This window comes from Choloepus didactylus, chromosome 21 (assembly GCF_015220235.1).
Source record: "Choloepus didactylus isolate mChoDid1 chromosome 21, mChoDid1.pri, whole genome shotgun sequence".
NCBI classification, from domain to species: Eukaryota; Metazoa; Chordata; class Mammalia; order Pilosa; family Megalonychidae; genus Choloepus; species Choloepus didactylus.
This window is the reverse complement of record NC_051327.1, coordinates 29,998,201-30,018,911: the sequence shown is the minus strand read 5'-3', so window position 1 is coordinate 30,018,911 and position 20,711 is coordinate 29,998,201. Positions and strand designations below refer to the sequence as shown.

General features: G+C 43.0%; 1 protein-coding gene across 1 annotated transcript; it reads right to left on the bottom strand.

The window, feature by feature from the left end:
* Positions 1 to 11,955: 11,955 nt before the first annotated feature.
* Positions 11,956 to 18,635, bottom strand: ZNF174 (zinc finger protein 174). Its single transcript, XM_037815303.1, has 3 exons — positions 17,483 to 18,635; positions 16,039 to 16,255; positions 11,956 to 13,007 (listed from the first exon to the last, which is right to left on the bottom strand). Exons 1-3 carry the CDS (start codon positions 17,888 to 17,890, stop codon positions 12,406 to 12,408), a joined length of 1,227 nt encoding a protein of 408 aa, XP_037671231.1. The 5' UTR covers positions 17,891 to 18,635; the 3' UTR covers positions 11,956 to 12,405.
* Positions 18,636 to 20,711: the final 2,076 nt, after the last annotated feature.

The window sequence follows — 20,711 nt, the reverse complement described above, 5'->3', positions numbered from 1 at the left end:
TCTCGATTGACACAGAAAAAGCATTTAACAAAATTTAGCATCCTTTCTTAATAAAAACACTGAAAGATAGGAATAGAAGGAAACTTCTTCAACATGATAAAGGGCATATTCTAAAAACCCACAGCTAACATCATAGTCAATGGTGAAAGACTGAAAGCTTTCTTTCTAAGATCAGGAAAAAGACAGAGATGCCCACTGTCACCACTGTTAATCCACATGGTGCTAGAATTCCTAGCTAGAGCAATTAGGCAAGAAAAAGACAAAAAAGGCATCCAAATTAGAAAGGAACAAGTAAAATTTTCACTATTTGCAGATGACATGATCCTATACTTAGAAAATCCTGGAAAATTACAACAAAGCTACTAGAGCTAATAAATGAGGTCAGCAAACTGCCAGCATACAAGAAAAACATGCAAAAATCAGTGGTGTTCTTATAGAGTATAACAAATAATCTGAGGAGGAAATCAAGAAAAACATTCCATTTACAATAACAACTAAAAGAATCCAATATCTAGGAATAAATTTAACCAAGGATGTAAAGGACTTTTACAAAGAAATCTGCATAATATTGCTATAAGAAATCAAAGAAGACCTAAATAAATAGTAGGATATTTGTGTTCATGGATTTGAAGTCTAAATATCATTAAGATGTCAGTTACACCCAAACTGATTTAAAATTCAATGCAATCCCAATCCAAATTCAACAGCCTACTTTAAACTAATGGAAAAGCCAATTATCAAATTTATTGGAGGCATAAGGGGCCCTGAATTATCAAAAACATCTTGGAAAAGAAGAACAAATTGGAGGACTCATACTGCCTGACTTTAAAGTATATTACAAAGCTACAGTGATCAAACAGCATGGTACTGTCATAAAGATAGACACTGTGCCAGTTTGGATATATTATGTCCCACAAAAGCCATGTTATTTAGTGCAATCTTGTGAGGGCAGACATTAATCTTTTGATTGAGTTTTCCATGGAGGTGTGACTCAATCAACTGTGGGTGAAATGTTGATTAAATTATTTCCATGGAAAATGGACCCTGCCTATTCAGGGTGTATCTTAATTTAATCACTGGAGTCCTATAAAAGAGCTCACAAATAGAAGGAGCTCAGAGCAGCTGAGAGAGACTTTTGGAGAGATGCTTGGAAGCTGATGCTTAGAGATGCTTGGAGATGTGAAAAGAAGGATGTTTGGAGATACTAAACTAAGAAGAAAAAGCTATTTTTGAAACACAGCCCAGGAGCAAAGGAATAGCAGATGTCATCCACATGCTTTCCTATCTGACAGAGGTGTTCCAGATGCCATTGGCCATTCTTCAGTGAAGGTATCCTCTTGTTGATGCCTTAGAACTATAATTTGTAATCTAATAAATCCCCTTTATAAAAGCCAATCCATTTTTGGTATTTTGCATAATGGCAGTATTAGCAAATCGGAACAGATATATTGGCCAATGGAATTGAATTGAAAGTCCAGAAATAGACCTGCATATTTATGGTCAATTGGTTTGGTTTTTTTTTATTTTTTTATTTTTTATTGAGATTCTTCAGATACCATACAATTATCCAAAGATCCAAAGTGTACAATCACTTGCCCCTGGGTACCCTCATACAGCTGTGCATTCATCATACTTAATTTTTGTTCAATTTTTAAAAACTTTTCATTACTCCAGACAAGAAATAAAGTGAAAGATGAAAAAAGAAAAAAAAGAAAAGGAAACTCTAATCCTCCCCTATCCCTAACCAACCCCCCTCAATTGTTGACTCGTAGTATTGATATAGTACATTTGTTACTGTTTATGAAAAAATGTTGAAATACTACTAACTGTAGTATATAGTTTGTAATAGGTATATAGTTCTTCCCTATATGCCCCTCTATTATTAACTTCTAATTGTATTGTCATACATTTGTTCTGGTTCATGGAAGTGATTTCTAGTATTTGTACAGTTGATCATGGACATTGCCCACCATAGGATTCAGTTTTATACATTCTCATCTTTTGACCTCCAACTTTCCTTCTGGTGACATATATGACTCTGAGCTTCCCCTTTCCACTTCATTCACACACCACTCGGTGCTGTTAGTTATTCTCACATCTTGCTACCAACACCCTTGTTCATTTCCAAACATTTAAGTTCATCTTAATTGAACATTCTGCTCATACTAAGCAACCACTCCCCATTCTTAAGCCTCGTCCTATATCTTGGTACCTTATATTTCATGTCTATGAGTTTACATATTATAATTAGTTCCTATCAGTGAGACCCTGCAAAAATTGTCCTAATGTGTCTGGCTTATTTCACTCAGTATATTGCCCTTGAGGTTTTCTCATCAACCCATTTTTTTTTTTTAATATGGTTTTGTTCACTCACCACACATTCAATCCCAAGTAAATAATCAATGGTTTTCTGCATGGTCATACATTTATGTGCTCACCACCTTCACCACTATCTATATAAGAGCATCTACATTTCTTCCACAAGGCAGGAGGGAGAGTCAAAGAAGGTAGAGAGGCAAAAGAAAGAGGAAAAAAAAAATGACAGCTAGGAAGCAGCAAAAGGAAAAATAACCTTAAATCAAAGTAGAATAAAGAATCAGACAATACCACCAATGTCAAGTGTCTAACATGCCTCCCCTATCCCCCCCTCTTATCTGCATTTACCTTGGTATATCACATTTGTTACATTAAAGGAAGCATAATACAATGATTCTATTAGTTACAGCCTCTAGTTTATGCTGATTGCATCCCTCCCCCAATGCCTCCCCATTTTTAACACCTTGCAAGGTTGACATTTGCTTGTTCTCCCTCGTAAAAGAACATATTTGTACATTTTATCGCAATTGTTGAATACTCTAGATTTCACCAAGTTACACAGTCCCAGTTGTAATCTTTCCTCCTTTCTTGTGGTGTCTCACATGCTCCCCACCTTCCTCTCTCAACCGTATTCATAGTTACCTTTGTTCAGTGTACTTACATTGTTGTGCTACCATCTCCCAAAATTGTGTTCCAAACCACGCACTCCTGTCTTCTATCACCCTGTAGTGCTCCCTTTAGTATTTCCTGTAGGGCAGGTGTCTTGTTCACAAAGTCTCTCATTGTCTGTTTGTCAGAAAATATTTTGAGCTCTCCCTCATATTTGAAGGGCAGCTTTGCTGGATATAGGATTCTTGGTTGGCAGTTTTTCTCTTTCAGTATCTTAAATATATCACACCACTTCCTTCTTGCCTCCATGGTTTCTGCTGAGAGATCGCACATAGTCTTATTAAGCTTCCTTTGCATGTATTGGATCGCTTTTCTCTTGCTGCTTTCAGGATTCTCTCTTTGTCTTTGACATTTGATAATCTGATTATTAAGTGTCTTGGCGTAGGCCTATTCGTATCTCTTCTGTTTGGAGTACGCTGCGCTTCTTGGATCTGTAATTTTATGTCTTTCGTAAGACATGGGAAATTTTCATTAATTACTTTCTCTATTATTGCTTCTGCCCCCTTTCCCTTCTCTTCTCCTTCTGGGACACCAGTGATACGTACATTATTGTACTTTGTTTCATCCCTGAGTTCCCGGAGACGTTGCTCATATTTTTTCATTCTTTTCTCCATCTGCTCCTTTGCGTGTAGGCTTTCAGGTGTTTTGTTCTCCAGTTCCTGAGTGTTTTCTTCTGCCTCTTGAGATCTGCTGTTGTATGTTTCCATTGTGTCTTTCGTCTCTTGTGTCGTGCCTTTCATTTCCATAGATTCTACTAGTTGTTTTTTTGAACTTTTGATTTCTGCCATATATATGCCCAGTGTTTCCTTTATAGCCTCTATCTCTTTTGCAATACCTTCTCTAAACTTTTTGAATTGATTTAGCATTAGTTGTTTAAATTCCTGTATCTCAGTTGAAGTGTACGTTTGTTCCTTTGACTGGGCCATAACTCTGTTTTTCTTAGTGTAGGTTGTAATTTTCTGTTGTCTAGGCATGGTTTCCTTGGTTATCCAAATCAGGTTTTCCCAGACCAGAACAGGCTCAGGTCCCAGAGGGAAGAAATAGTCTGTATCTGGTTTCCCTGTGGGTGTGTCTTAGAAAATTGCTCCACCCTTTGATGCCTCAGGTCACTGTGCTTTTCTGCCCAGCAGGTGATGCCTGTTAGCCTATAATTCTTGACTGGCGTGAGGAGGTATGGCCGTGTTCCCCCAGGCTCTGGGGTCTGGTTCTGAATGGAAAGGGCCCCACCCCTTTCCTCCTAGAGAAGACAGACCCCCCAGGTGGAGGTCATTAGCATTTCAATGGTCTCACTCTCTGCTTGTGCTGTCTCCACCCTTCCCCGAGTCACAGCCCTGGAAACTGAAAATGACTGGGGCTTTCTCCACTGAGCCGAAAAAGAAACAGATAGTCCCCTTCAGACCCAGTCCAAGGCGACCCTCCGGCTGTCCAAGGTCAGTCGTCACCCAAAGCCTCTGTCTGTTTTTTGGGGATGCGTACCTGTAGTGAGCAGTTCACACTCGCTACTTAAAACCCCAGTTGGAGCTCAGCTGAGCTATATTCACTTGCTGGGAGAGAGCTTCTCTCTGGCACCACAAGGCTTTGCAGCTCGGGCTATGGGGGAGGGGGTCTCCCGACTTGGATCCGCAGGTTTTACTTACAGATTTTATGCTGTGTTCTCGGGCATTCCTCCCAATTCAGGTTGGTGTATGATGAGTGGATGGTCTCGTTTGTTCCCCCACAGTTATTCTGGATTATTTACTAGTTGTTTCTGGTTTTTTGTAGTTGTTCCAGGGGGACTACTTAGCTTCCACTCCTCTCTATGCCGCCATCTTGCCCAAGTCAAGCTGGTCAATTGGTTTTTTACAAGGCTGTCAAATCCACTTAATGGGGACAGAACAGTCTCTTCCACAAATAGTGCTGAGAGAACTGAATATCCATATCCAAAAGAATGAAAGAGGACCCCTATCTCACACGTTATACAAAAACTAACTCAAAATGGATCAAAGACCTAAATGCAAGAACCAGGACTATAAAACTAGAAGAAAATGTAGGGAAGCATCTTCAAGATCTTGTGGGAGGTAGTTATTTCTTAGACTCAACACCCAAAGCATAAGCAATGAAAGAAAGATAGATAAATGGACCTCCGTTAAATTGAACACTTCTGTGCATCAAAGGACTTCATAATAAAGGTGGAAAGGCACCCTACTCAATGGGAGAAAATACTGGGAAACCATATATCTGATAAGGGTTTAATATCCAGAATATATAAAGAAATCCTACTACTCAACAATAAAAAGAAAACCCAATTTTAAAGTGGGCAAAATATATGAAAAGACATTTTTCCAAAGAGGAGATACAAACGGCTAAAAAGCATATGAAAAGATGCTCATCTTCACCAGCTATTAGGGAAATGCAAATCAAAACCACAATGAGATATCTCACACCTACTGGAATGGCCGCTAATGAACAAACAGAAAACTACAAGTGTTGGAGAGGCTGTGGAGAAAAAGGAACTCCTATCCACTGCTGGTGGGAATGTAAAATGGTACAAGCACTGTTGAAGACACCTTGGTGGTTCCTCAGGAAGCTAAGTATAGAACTGCCATATGATGCAGCAATCCCACTACCAGGTAGACATTCAGAAGAACTGAGAGCAGGGATGCGAACAGACATTTACCTGCAGTGCAGGCTTCAGGCTGGGGAACTTTCCACCATGTTGTTTTTGTTCTTTGTTTTTTTCTTGAGATATAATTCATATGTCATAAAATTTATCCCTTTAAAGTACATGATTCAGTGGTTTTTAGTATATTCACAAGTTGTGCAACTATCTTTGCTAATTCCAGAATATTTTCATCATCCCAAAAAGAAACTCCACACTTATTAGCACTCACTCCCAATTACCCTCTCCTCCCAACTCTTGGCAACCACTAACCTACCTTCTGTCTCTATGGATTTTCCTATTCTGGACACTTCATATAGATGGAATCATACAATATGTGACCTTTTGTCTAGCTTCTTTCATGTAGCAAAATATTTCCAAAGTTCATTCATGTTGTAGCACGAATCAGTACTTCATTCTTTCTATGGCTGAACAGCATTCCATTGTATGACTATAATACTTTTTGTTTATTCATTCTGACCATTCTTTCTTGGGATGTGTCCCCTGGAAATCTTTCAGGCATTCTCATTCCAATGTGGAACAGTCAAGCTGCCTGGTGGTACACTGATCGGAACCCCAAATTGGAAAATCCTGTCTAAGACTTCTGTTCCTGAGCTACTTGTCAAACCTGGGATACCTCAGTCCCCTCTCCCCAGTAACACAGCTTCCTGGGGACCTTCCTTTCCTGGCTCCTCATCCTTCTCATCCTGCCTTTCTCCTCACTCCAGGAATCAGTAATAACAACAACCACAGACCCCTGATTCCCAAAGATAGGAGTCTTGGTAGAAACACCATGAAGGGAGCAATTTGCAGCATAGTGATGAAGAACACAGACTTTGAAATCGCACCCAGGATGCTGTTGGCTATTTGTGGTGTGTGGTGGCTTAAACTGTATGTACCCCAGAAAAACATGTTCTTAAATCTAATCCATTCCTGGTGTAAACCCACAGTTAAGTAGGACCTTACCTGAAGTAACTGAGGCTACTTCAGTTAAGGTGTGACCCACCTCAACGAGGATGGTTCTTAATCCTCTTACTGCAGTCCTTTATAAGAGAAAGGAATTCAGACAAAGAGAGAGAAAGCCATGGAAGCAAAAAGCCAGAAGCAACAAAATCCAGAAGAGGAGGAGCCCAACACATGCCACCATGTGCTTCCCACTTGGCAGAGCAGCCAAGCCTCACTGCCAGCCATCTTTGGGAAGAAAGCATCACTTTGATGATCCTTGATTTGGTCATTTTCTTGGCCTCAAACCGTAAGCTAATAAATTCCCATTGCTTTAAGCCAGCCCATTTCGTGGTGTCTGCCTTAAACAGCCTAGAAAACTAAAACATGGTGCCTTAGCAAGTTATTAAAATTCTCTGAATTTATGCAATTTCCTTATCTCTGAAAAGAATAAACTATCCCACTTGGAATAATAACTATATCACAGAATTAAATGAGGTCTTGTATGTAAAGGATTTAGAATGTCTGTTGCTTACTAAGTGGTCAAAAATAGTATCTTTATTATAGTGGAAAATTATTCCCAAGTCCAAACAGTAAGACTATTATTTTAATTTCTTTTTAAAATCCTCCATTGAAAAAATTTGCCCCATGTGATTGAAGAACCAGTTCTAGTAGTGGGTAGCCTGTGGCAATGGTGTGAGCTGGAAGGCTGCCAGGGACTCAAACAAAGTTGCAGTGATCCCTGGCCTCACTATTTCCATTTACAGGAATTGTGATGGTATTGGCCACTGTTGTATTTTGGCAGGTGACAGCTGTTTTAAAGAGATGTACTGTAATATGCAAAAGTATATGTTCCGGTTTGCTAATGCTGCCATGATGCAAAATACCAGAAATGGACTGGTTTTTATAAAGGGGGTTTATTTGGTTACAAATTTACAGTCCTACGGCCATAAAAGTGTCCAAAAGAAGGCATCAGCCATAGGATACCTTTACTGAAGAATGGCTGATGGTGTCCAGAAAACTTCTGGTAGCTGGGAAGGCATATTTGCTGATTCTTTGCTCCGGGGTTCTGGTTTCAAAATGGCTTTCAAAAAACGTCTCTGGGCTTGTCTCTCTTAGCTTCTTCAGCTCCTGTGCATCTAAGTGTCGGGATTCCTCTCTTAGCTTCTTCAGAGCAAACTCTAGGCTAGCATCTCCAAATGTCTCCAAGCATCTCCAAGTATCAGCTCTTAGCTTCTCTCCAAAATTTCCTGCTCAACTGCTCTGAGCTCCTTCCGTTTGTCAGCTCTTTTATAGGACTCCAGTGATTAAATCAAGACCCATTCTGAGTGGGCAGGGTCCATATATTCATGGAAATAATTTAATCAAATGTTTCACCCACAGTTGTTTGAGTCACATCTTCATGGAAACACTCAATCAGAAGATTCCATCCCAATCAATACTAATATGTCTGCCCCAACAAGATTGCATTAAAGAATATGGCTTTTGGGGAGGCATAATATATCCAAACTGGCAAAGTATATTACAGCAAAATGGCAGAAAATATTTGCAAATCATATAACTGATAAGTGAGTTGTATCCAGAATATAAAAATAACTCTTCAAACTCAAAAATAAAAAGACAACCCAATTAAGGAATGGGCAGAAGATATGAACAGATGTTTCTCCAAAGAAGATATACAAATGGTTAATAAGCCCATGAAAAACTGTTTAAAATGCAATATTCCAGAAATGGGTTGGCTTTTAACAATGGGGATTTACTAAGTTACAATTCTAAGGCTGTGAAAATGTCCAAATTAAGGCATCAACAAGAGGATACCTTCTCTGAAGAAAGGCTACTGGCATCTGGGACACCTCTGTTACATGGGAAGGCATATGGCTGGGGCCTGCTGGCCCTTCTCTCCTGGGTTTCATTGCTTTTAGGTTTTAGCTTCAGTGACTCTTTCAGCTTCTGTGGGTGTTTTTCTCTTTCCAAGCTCTCTGGGCTGTTTCTGTGTCCTTTATCATCTCATAAAGGACTTCAGTAAAGGATTAAGACCCACCTTGAATTGGGTGAGTCCAATCTTAATTGAAGCAACCTGATCAAAAGGTCCCATCCACAACAGGTCTGCCTCCACATGAATGGATTAAATGAACAACGCCTTTTCTGGGGTACATAACAGCTTCAAACTAACACAACATCATTAGCCATTAGGGAAATACAAATCAAAACCATGACATACCACATCACACACTCTAGAATGGCTATAATAAAAAAGAAAGAAAATAACAATTGTTGGTGAAGATATGGAGGAATTAGAAGCCTCCTACATTGCTGGTAGGAATGTAAAATGGTGCAGACTGGAATACAGTTGGGAGGTTCCTCAAGAAGTTAAACAAAGAATTACCAAATGACCCAGAATTATACTCTAGGTATATACCCAAGAGAAATGGAAACATATATCCATGCAAAAATTTGTACACTAATGTTCATAGCAGCATTATTCATAATAGCCCCAAAGTGGAAACAGCCCCAAGTCCATCAACTGATAAACAAAGTGTGGTCTATTCATACAATGGAATATTATTCGACTGTTACAAAGGATTGACATTCCGGTACATGCTATAACATGGATGAACCTTGGAAACATGCTGAGTGAAAGAAGAGAGGGAACTGAGGGGCCTCAGGAATGGATGGGAACTGCTGATCACCATGAGGTGTCTTTTGGGGCTGTTTAAAATGTTCTAAAATTAGACTGTGGTCACGGTTGCACAACTGTGAACATATTAAAACTACTGAACTGTACACTTTAAATGGATTAATTTTATGGTATGTGAAATATACCTCAATAAATCTGTAAAAAGAGCATTTTTGTTTTAGAAACAATTGGGGGAAATTTCAGTACTCTCTATTGGATGTATTCAGGTGTTATTGTTAATTTCGTTGGAAGTGATAATGGTATCATATCATAATGATTGGTTTTTAAATCCTTACCTGCAGTAGATGGAAAATGCTTTTCACAGAAATGTGCAGGGCCCAGATTCCACCTGTCCACTGATGCTTCCCCTCACTTCCCTGCCTTCTTGAGGCGACCAAATAACCAGAGCAAGAATCAGTTCCACCCCTGTGAGGGTGAGAGAAGGGCATGTCCAGGAAGGACAGCAGAATCTCACAGGCTGCTCTGTGGGTAAGGGCCCCCCATGACAGGAAAGAAATGTTTTTCTTCTGTCAGGGTGCTGCAAGCGGTAGCTGATTGGAAACCAGCAGGTCAGCCTTCTGTGCGGTGGTCCTCTGGTGGAACCATGCATGGGCAAAAGGGCTGAGGGGAAACCTATGTCTGAAGAAACAAGTACAGACCTGAAAATGTGGCCAACAGCCCAGGGGCCGCCTTCTGTGGCTGGGGACCCTTACTGGTACTCTTCGCCCGGAGGTGAACCTTTCATCTGCCAAAGCAGGGGCCTGGGAGAAGGCAGAGTCAGAGACCTGAAAACCTTTTGGAAATGACAGATATTCAGAGTGGTGCTTTTGTCACATTTATTCAAGGTCCACAGCTGGACAGATACCCAAAAATACCGATATTCAACAATGAACAAATTAATTTTGTAATCAGAAGAGAGGGAAAAAACTCAAAAAGGCTCTTGATTATTTTTCCAAGGACTTCAAAACTCACCAAGCAAGCAGAAACTCTTATTTAAGGAAGAGTTCCTGTCCCGAGCCCTTATAAATAAGAAAAACGGAAATCTATGGTCCTTCCCTGCCAGGAGAGATCCTCTTTGACTAACCAAGTAGATTCAAAATAGATGTGAATACAATTAGGGAAGTAACTGAGTGACAACTATAGTGGCACTGGCCTGGAAAAAGGAGGGGCAATGGGGATGAGCCCATTGAGGAATAAAGAGGCCCAATCAGTGAGTCGAAAGCAGAATGGAGTGAGCAGCCTAATACCGAAGATGAATTCTTTTGCTGTCCAACAGTCATTGAAAGGGGACCTCGGATTAGAACCCAATGGGCCACCCAGAGCTATGAGGAAGGCCAGTGGGCTTTAAGTCTCTGCCCAGAAGGCAGAGGCTTTGGCCTGCCGCTTTTAACAGACTGTAATCACCAGAATCTCTTCGTTCAAGAAGAAATGGGCCTCAAATGGAAAGCCAGGGTCCTCTATTATTTAATTACTGAACGCTGACTTCTCTTGGCTGGGCACCCTGAGGTGGTTGGTGGTGACTTGATGATGGTAATGTTTTAGGAAAATTTCTACTGACCACTATTTTCTGCTTGAGATAGTGCTCCATTCTGCAAAAAGTTTTCTCTCAACCAAAAGACCAGCTGGTTTGCCCAGTGTGACTAAGTATTACATTCTGATTGGGTTTTACTTCCACTTGGAAAAAATGAGAGGGTGGGATTCGATGATCTCTCAGGTCCAATCCAGGAATTTAACATTTGGTATAAATACATTTGGTCATTTTTAAAAACTTGAGGTATGATTTACATATCATAAAACTTGCCATTTCAATGATTTTTAATAAGTTTATCGAGTTGTACAACCATCACCGTAATCCAGGTTTAGAAGATTTTCATCACCCCAAGTATTTTATCATTGTTGAAGCTACCAGCCTAAGTGAGAAAGGAGAGTGTTAGGAAGTCACTCTTACATCTCCTTAGGTGTGTTATGTAAAATAAAATGGCCACTTAGATTGGCATTGCCAGGAGTGACACTTATCTGAGAAAGGATTTTCCAACAGACAGAAAACAACTGACCACAAGGCCTTCTGAGAAATTGGAAAATACCCTACAGAGTTGCAGTTAAGTACCAGTTAAGCACCTGGTGATAAGCCAGTTTCAGTCCAGTGAAGATACCTTATCAGAATTGACAAGCATACCACACTGATCAATATACACCTGCTCCCTGCTTTGTAATACTGCCTTATGTAATAAGAAACTTCAATGTCAGTTAGTCTTTGTAAACTAACTGGAAATTCCCTAAATGCCTTTATAGGCAGCTGTGACCAGATGGCTATTGAGACTGTCCCTCCAACTCCTCTAGTTTGAGATTTCCCTGCTCAAGATCAGTTTTTCTCTTAATAAACCCTTTTAATGCTTTAATTTATAGGTGGCAAATTATTTATTTTGGAAGCCATCTTTATCTAGTACGTGCTTCTCTCTGTAGCCTTCCCCTGGTCTTGCACTGAGTTTGCAGCAACTGGGTGGGCTTTCTTTTACTAAATCAAAGGTGCTTTGATCTAAAAAAGGATCCCTCAAATGTAATTTTTCTTTCTTTTTTTTTTGTAAATGCACCTTTTAATTATTTGAAAACCCTCTCCTCACACAAATACACACATACTTTCACTTAATGCAGTCCTTTTGTCACCAACAGGCAGGAATTACAGAAGGAATACCAGGGGATTTATATTCCAATGAACTTTTACACATCTTTATTAAAGAAATGTCAGCATGATAAAAATTGTATGATGTAACAGCAAACGCATAACTATAGATATATAGCATTTACACTTTAACCTATTTTAGAGACTAAATAAAGCAACAGGGAGAAATTTCAACGATGAGGGAGGGCATCTGCAGGAACATCTTGTCTCTCTCTTAGATAGCAGTTTCTCCCTGCTGTCTAATGGCAACTGCTATTCTTGATGCAATGCCCTGACCAACCATCTCTTCACCCTTGTCACTGAGCATGGCCGCATCCAATCAGCCTCTGCGGGGGCTCATCACCACCCTATGTGCACTATATCATTCCTCAGGGACCTCTTCCTTTCCTTGTAAGTCACACAGATGGTCTTTGTGATTTACATGCAAGTAAGGGAAGAAATACAAACACTTTCCTTCTGAACATGAAGAATGAAGCCTCACGCTTAGTCTCCATGGTGGAGTCTGTGATGCTGGTGAAGGTTTGAGCTCTGGCGAAAGCTTTTCCCACACTGGCTGCACTGGTACGGCTTCTCTCCAGTGTGAATTCTCTGGTGCAGTTTCAGGGTCGACTGCCGCCCAAAGCAGTTTCCACACTCTCCGCATGTGTAAGGTCTCTCTCCTGTGTGGACTCGCTTGTGTCTTTTCAGCTCTGAATTCCATGTGAAGCTTTTCCCACAGTCATCGCACTTGTAAGGTTTCTTTGCTGAGCGGGTTGGCAGGTGGCCAAGACGTTCCAAATGACTGCTAAGGCTTCTTTTACCTTCTTTGCTTTTCTTCAGCTCCCTCAGTGCATGGCTTTTCAGGGGGCTGCTGACATACTCCAGTTCCCTGCAATGTTTCTGGTAGTGAGCAAATGGCTTTTGAGCATTTGTGGGGCTGACCTGTCTCCGGGTCAACCGGGGTTCATTCAGATTTGCCCCTCTGGGTTCAGGACTCTGCAGACCATTCCCTTTGGATCTGCCAGCTGGTGCTGCACATGGTTTTGTTCCTTTGGCCCCTTCTTGTTGTGGATTTTCTTTGTTGTCACTTCTCATTCTGGTGGGCTCTATAATTAGAAAGAATATGTTCCATTTTCTGGGCTTTCAAGAAAGAACCTTAGCAAGAGTTATGAAATATACTGTATGGTTTCTCAAAGTGTGCCTCTTCTCTCGACTTGCGTTACATTCATCTGGGGGCACATGCTGAGCAAGAAGGCTCCCCATCACTCCCTCAAAGTTGCTGAGTCAGAATCTCTGTGGGTAGGCTTGGAAATCTACATAGTTAAGAAGCTCCTGAGATGATTCTGATTTATTTTAAAGTTAGGAACCAAGGTCTCCAACCAAGCCCCCTCCTTTCTACCTTTAGGGAAAAGTTCAGGAAAGGAGGAAAAGGGAAAAGCAAACCCATCAAACTCAGTATTGACTAATTAATGAAGGAAGGAGGAGAGCTGAAATCTCAAAACTGCAAATTTCAGTCCCATAGTCTAGTGCTTGAGCTATCTGAACAAACACCCCTCATTTACATGGACAGTGATTGACAACCACCTTCCTTCAAAGGACAGTAAGTCTAGTGACTGGTGTCTTCCTTCATTCCAAAGTTGTCAGCATATGTGTTCAGAAACTGGAATATGAGCTAATCATGTATCCTAATTATGGAAATCCCCCAATTTCTCACTGGCAGGACTGAGGATCAGGATGGAAATGGGCTGGAATGGTCTGTGCACAAATGGAGGATCTAGAGCAGTGCTTTCCAACAGTTCTTCCTGTGACATGGAAAATTTTTGTGTGTGTGCTGTTCATCCTGGCAGCCACCAGCCACATGTGGCTACTGAACACTTGAAATGTGGCTAGTGTGACCAAGGAACTGAATTTTTAAATTTATTTAATTTTAGTTAGTTTTCATTTTAATCACCAACCCATATATTTGTGGTTGATTGATTTTTGACAAGGGTGCCAAGACAATTCAATGAGGGAAAGATCATCTTTTCAACAAATAGTACAGGGACAAATGGATAGCCACATGCAAAATAATGAATTTTGACCCCTACCCCACACCATACACAAAAATAAAGTCAAAATGAATCAAAGACCTAAATGTAAGAGCTAAAAACTATGAAATTCTTAGAAGAAAATGTAGATGTAAATCTTTATGACCTTGGATTAGGCAACTTCTTTTTAGTCCTAACACCAAAAGCATAAGCAATCAAAGAAAAATAGATAAATTGGCCTTCATCAAAATTAAAAATTTTGTGCATCAAATGACACTATCAAGAGAGTGAAAAGATAACCCACATAATAGGAGAAAATATTTGAAGACCATACATCTGTTAGGGATCTAGAATCCAGAATATATAAAGAATATTTACAACTCAATAACAAAGAAAAATAATCCAAATTAAAAATAGGCCAAGGACTTGAATAGACATTTCTCCAAATACAAATGAAAAGCCAATGAGCACAGGAAAAGCTGCTCAATGTCATTAGTTATTAGGGAAATGCAAATCAAAACTACGAAATACCACTTTATGCCTACTAGTTATCTATAATCAAGAAGATGGACAATAACAAGTGTTGACAAGGATGAAATTGGAACCCTCATAAATTGTTATCGGGGGATGTAAAATGGTATAGTTGCCTTGGAGAACAGTCTGGCAGTTCTACAAAAAGTTAAACACAGACTTACCATATGGCCTAGCAAAACTACTCTTAGGTATAGACCCAAGAGAAATGAAAACATGTCAACACCAAAATGTGTATGCTAATGTTCACAGCATCATTATTCACGACAGCCAAAAGGTGGAAACAACCCAAGAGCCCAGCAATTGTTGAATGGATAAACAAAAATGTGATACAGCCATACAATGATATATTATTTGGCAATAAATGAAAACACGTAAGTGAAAGAAGCCTGACATGGTCACATATTGTACAATTCCATTTGTATGAAATGTCCAGAACAGGCAAACCCATAGAGGCAAAAAATAGATTAGTGGTTTCCAGAGGCTGGGGGGAGGAAGGAATGGGGAGGAAGGAATGGGTACAGGGTTTCTTTTGAAGGTGATAGAAATATTCTAGAACTAGATAGTGGTGAGGTTGCACAAATCTGTGAAGACAGTTAAATCCACTGGTATGACAATTATATCTCAATTAAAAAAAATTAAAATAGCCACATGTAACTAATAGTTACTGGATTAGACAATGTAGCTGTGGAAGGCATTGGTGGGTCTTAAGAGATGGGGTTCCCTCAGGGATCAAATATAAGGAGATGATATCGGGCAGACACACCCAGCTGCCTCTACAAGATCATGAACACCACATGTTATGGGGCAGGGGACTCAGCCAGGGTTCTAATACTTTTCTACTGGATGTCCCAGGCCTTCTCCTTTTCCTGAGTTCTGAGAATAATCAAACCAAAATGTTTCACTGAGTGCAACATATCATAAAGAAACCCAGATTCAGTCTCGCTGCTCTCCTCTTCTGTAACCTGCTGACCAGATCCCATAATGACATCACCAAGACTGGCCAAACTGGTCCTTTCTTTCATTCTTAGGGATCACAGGATTGTGCGAATTGGAGCCAGCTATTGTATCGGCATCACACCATAAACAGGGAAGCAGACACAAAGGGATTTAAAGCACAAACAATGCCATGGGTGTGAGGAGGGGAGGAAGCAGAAAACAATGTGGAGAGGGGCTTTTTCTGTAATGGGCAGAATATTCTTTAGGCCCCTTCTTAATATGGGACCATTTTAAGTAATGAACTCAGCCACAGCTTAGATGGAAATTTATCAGTGCTTTTGGTGGTCAGATTTCAATCTGTCTTCACTACAAGAATCTCTGAAAGGGACTGAAAAGTGGTCACTAGAATAATCCTGTTGTGCACTGGACTGTCAAACATTCATTAATAGAAAATGTTGAAAACACACTCCTCATTTATATTCTCAATACCATTCTAATTAGTGAAATTTTTAGAGAATCATCTATTATTACATACATGAGGAAAACCCACACCTACTTGGTTTATGCTTTTTCAGAACTGTGAGACGCTTAAACGGAGATAAAGGGCTGATGAAAGGGAGAGAAGAGGTAGAGTGTTTACCTGTCTCAGTCGATTTGGGAGCTGGTTCTTGGAGGACCTGGAATCTCTCCCTGTAACAGTGGCTCGGCTGGTCCTGAGAGCCTGCCTGGATCTCCGGAGAGCTCTCTCTGGGATACCTCCTAGGGCTTTGCAGTTGAAAATCTGGCAGTTCCTGTTCTCCAAGCTGAGATCCAGTTTTCTCCAAGAGCACCTTCTGCCCCTGCATACAAACAGCCACCTAGGACGAAACCCCATCATTTCCATTAAAGTCCAAGTACTGGCTGAGGGTAGCTTTACCTCTTGTTGCTCTACAATGACCCCTTTACCTTGGGAACTCCTGATGACTGCCTGGAGATCAACTTTCTTTCTTTCTTTCTTTTTCTTTTTCTTTTTCTTTTTTTTTTTTTTACATTTTTTGTTGTGAAATGTAACATATATACAGAACAGTGATAATTTTCAAAGTACAATTTAACAAGTAGCTAGAGATTAAGCTTCAAAGGATATTATGGATTACAGTTCCATAAGTTCAGTTATTTCCTTATTGTGAAATAAAACATACATACAGAATGGAGATCAACTTTGATAGAGACCCTGAAACCCTCAAAGGGAGCAAAGGGAAGGACATGCAGGACGACAAGAACGAGGCTGCTTCAAATCAGCAGGTACTTCCTGGGTGGCTGCCCTAAAGCCTGGCCTTTCTCAATGCCTGGCGTCATCAGAGGAGAGCCTAGCAAGTATCAGCGTCAGCCACGACACTGGCCCAGTGGATTCTCACCTTCTGCCCCCCACCCTCCCCTACTTCTGCTGGAAATAGGCCCTATAGGATTAGAAAACAGTAGAGTGAGGGGGCCATTAAAAACAATTCTGGAATTCTTCTGCCAGAGACTGTCCAGTAAGGAGAACTCAGCAGTAGAAGGGCTCCAGAAGTCCATCTCACCTCATTCCCTAACCACTCCCATTTTCCAAAGTACAAAGTTGTCTGCTTCCAGCCTAGGCCCTGACTTAAGGAATGGGAATGGGCAGGAACAGCAATGCTGACCAATGGGGCTGTAACTTCCTGATCCAAAGGCACTGGAACAAAGCCCAGTGAAGTTCCCCCATACTCCAATTCCTACCCAACAGGATGATCTTGCCTTCTGAGAATACTGTTTGGAGGAAAACTTCAGGAGGAATTGGGTGGGTGGGAGTGGAAGGGGAGATCTGACAGCAGATTTAAGAACCTTAAAGCTCCTTCTCGCGACATGAGGTCCTTCATGGGATGGCAAGAGCCCTTGATCCACTACTATCTCACTGGAGTGCCCGTAGCTGGGTTGACCAGAAACCTGTCCCACTCCCTGAGGCCAGAATCAACTTGAGAAGGCACCCAGTCCATTTCTGGACTCTGTCTAACGGGGGAGGGATCCAGAAATCAAACACCTTCCACATGAAAACGATATACTGGGGGGCCACCAGGGACCCTCCTTACCCATTGCTTCGGTCTCTTGGATGCTCTGTGAAAATCTTCCACCAGGGCCACGATCTCCTTGCTGCTTGTCGGACGTCGTTTCCTCGCCTGAGCCTGGATCTCCGCGGGCAGGATGGTGAGAAACTGCTCCAGCACCAGCAGCTCCAGGATCTGCTCCTTGGTGTGCTGCTCGGGCTGCAGCCACTGGTGGCAGAGCTGTCGCAGGCGGCTGAGCGCCTCCTCGGGTCCAGATACCTCCTGATAACAAAACCGTCTAAAGCGCTGGCGGGAGAGCTCAGGATCCGGGCAGGTTTTTGGCATCGTGGGTCTCTGCACCTCTTCTAGCTTTGTTATTATGTGTCTCTCTTGTCTGGGAGAAGTCAGAGTGTGGGACTCCACGCTCAAAGTTATCTCCATTTTGGCCGCCATTTTGGAGCTCGAGAGGCTTCTCTGCCCTGGTAAACAGCTCAAACGTCCGGGGTCATGAGTCTGGAGAAGCCTTTCCGAATGCTAGAAACGAAGCTCCTCTGAGGATGCCGAGAGCGCCCAGTTAGAGAGGACGGGGTGCACACAGGGTCTTCTCATTTCCTAGCCTTCACCCTCAAACTCCACAGGACAGTCCAGTCCCGCAGTCTTTCCGGCAATTTCCTGGAACTGCCTTGTATGGGAGAAAAACCATAACGTCCTAAAAGGAAACTGGGGGAAAATACCGCTTTTATTTCAGTTTCAGAGGAAATGAGCAATATGATCTACTGGGCTGACAGAAATCCTAGGAAAAGTTCACGCCGTCATAGAGATGGCTTGCACCAACTCTCCCGCCTCCTGTCTTAAACCGACCGCGAGCATCTCGCTGGAAGCTGAAGGGTAGAAACAGGGGAGGCAGCAGCGCAACCCGGAGCTTGCGAGTTGGCGGTAACACTGAAGGAAGCGCGGTGGCCGCCGGCTCCGAGGCTCCGCGGCTCCGCAGGCCCTGCGGCCCGGTCCTCCAAGGGCGCCCCGCTCGGGCTCCGCGCCTCAGCGGGCCCCGCGCTTGGCTCAGCGGCGGGAACTCAGCGCGAGGCTCAGCTACGGGGCCAGGTTCGAGCTCGAGCCGTCAGCCGGACGCCCGGCACCCGGCGCCTACCTGCTGCAGCCTCAGCTCTCCAGGAGCTGGGGACCCGGAACCCGGAGCAAAGGCTGGGGGCGGAGCCGAGGCCGCTAGTCGCAGAGACCCCACAGGCGGCCTGGGAACTACCCTGCGGGAGGGCCCGCCTCTTCTCCAGAGAGATTGGTTCTTCAAGGGGTTTTCTCTCGTCCATTGGCTTCTACTTCTGTCAGTGCCGGCGGGCCGTCGCCCAGCCGTCGCAGTGCACCCCGGGAGTTGTAGTCCGGTGAGGCGGTGGCGAGCGTGCGCGGTATGCGGACTGGCGCGCCGGCTCGCGGCGTGGACTTCTGGCCCCACGTCTGAAAGAGTGTGGGGAGTCAGGAGAGGTCGGCTCCGGTGACTTCTCTGCTTGGTCGCGGCCGGGCGGGTTCCGGGCTGGGAGGCTCTCGCCGCTGGCAGGCTTCTCAGAGGAGGTAGAGCCAGGTCCGGGTGGGCATCTCGGCGGGACGGGTGCCCTTCCCTCGCGAGGGTCGGCCCCGCCGGGAAGCACCGCCGCGCGCGCGCACCCGCCTCCCTCGGGTCCCGCACCGCCGCGAGCCGGCCCAGGCCGGGTCCCGCTCCCCGGGCCTGAACTCGGGCGCCGCCGGGGCCCCTCGCCCTGGAGCCGGCGCTCGGACTCACCCCTGCCCGGGACCCTGCTCGTCTCCGCGCATTCCCGCGAGTGGCAGCCTTCGGGTTGTCTTCCCACACCGCCACATCCAGAGTGCCTAACCCCAGCACGGAATAGCTTCGCAATAAATACTTGCAATGAGACATGAATCGGCCCAACTCCCCGTCCCTCTGCGTTCCTCTGAGCGTCCCGGCGCATCGCTAGAGTGAAACAAATTTCCGAGAGAATAGTGTTGTGTGTGTTTGTGCGCGGTGAGATATGCACGACTCATTTCCCATTTTAACAACTTTCAAGTATACAATTCAGTGGGAGACTAGTTTTTTTTTTTTTTTTTTTTTTTTTAAGTTAGTAACTACGAGTGGGATGTGAGCTGTAGAGAAAGCGGGGCGCAGGCTCCGCCTTCATGAACCTAGGATAGCATTTAAATTATATCTTTAACCAGGTAAGTTGCAGGATGTAAGAAAATGTGTAAGGCAAGGGTCACGGGTTCTAGGCCTGGCTTTGCTGCCTAGGAGTTGTATTCTGTGATGTTAGGCAAGACACTTAACTATTGTGTTTCAGTTTCTTGCCTTTTGTTAAAAAGTGTTGTTAACAATAATGCCATTGATTTCTCCATCTCTAATCCTTGCCTGCTGCTCTGAAATGTAAAGAGATTACAAGGGAAAGCACTTTAAAGTTTTTTGAAAAAAAAGGCAACCTGAATCCATTTTAATGCTGTTAGTATTTAAAGAGGATACTGTTTTCATCTCCTATTTTAAGTAATAGAGACCCAACTCAAGCTAATTTAAAAATTTGACATATAAACTGGCTTCAGGGATCCATGGATGTCGAGACTCCCTGCGTATTTGTCTCCTGTAAACAGGCTCCCTTTGGTAGAGGAGGAGTGGAATGGAGAGCGTGGGACATAGTTTCAGACAGCTCCAGTCATATATCCTGTAAATTTAGAATGTCCCAGAAAATCCAGAACTTCTCCTGCCCCACCTATATGTAAAATCTCAAGAGAAGAATTCTGATAGGCCCAGTTTATGTCATGTGCCCACTCGAGGGAAGGAGGGGAGGGTATTGTAATTAGTAGTTCCAGCAGAGCCAGTGGAGTAGAGGAGAAACTCACAAAGGAAGAACGTACTGCTATCAGAAGTAGGGAAGAAATGCTGAGAAATAAAAACACATATAACAGATTGAACCATCACTTAGTGTCCACATTGTGCACGTGTTTGTTGCGGGAACGGGGAAGGTTTGTGGCACCGGCAGGGTGGGGGTGGGGGTGGGGTGGGGGGGTGGTTGTAATAGCGATGAAGTTCTTAATTGAGAGGCACATACACACCTAGTCCTTTCCTTTAGAGAAAGTGGCAATTGGGAATATGGGTCCAGGCTTCTCAAGGGAAGTCTAGGGCAGGGAAAAGACCCAGCAGACAAAGAGAAGGGACAGCTGTACTACATTGAGAGGGACAGTTTGGGTAAACCATTAGCAGATACAGGAATCTACCACTTTGGAT

Excerpts from the sequence above, each read along its gene's own strand:
- ZNF174 (XM_037815303.1), bottom strand. The coding sequence starts at position 17,890 with ATGGCGGCCAAAATGGAGATAACTTTGAGCGTGGAGTCCCACACTCTG. Across the intron at positions 16,256-17,482 it reads CCAAGAGACCGAAGCAATGG|GTGGCTGTTTGTATGCAGGG; the intron begins GTAAGGAGGGTC and ends GTTTCGTCCTAG. Across the intron at positions 13,008-16,038 it reads TCCCAAATCGACTGAGACAG|AGCCCACCAGAATGAGAAGT; the intron begins GTAAACACTCTA and ends TTCTAATTATAG.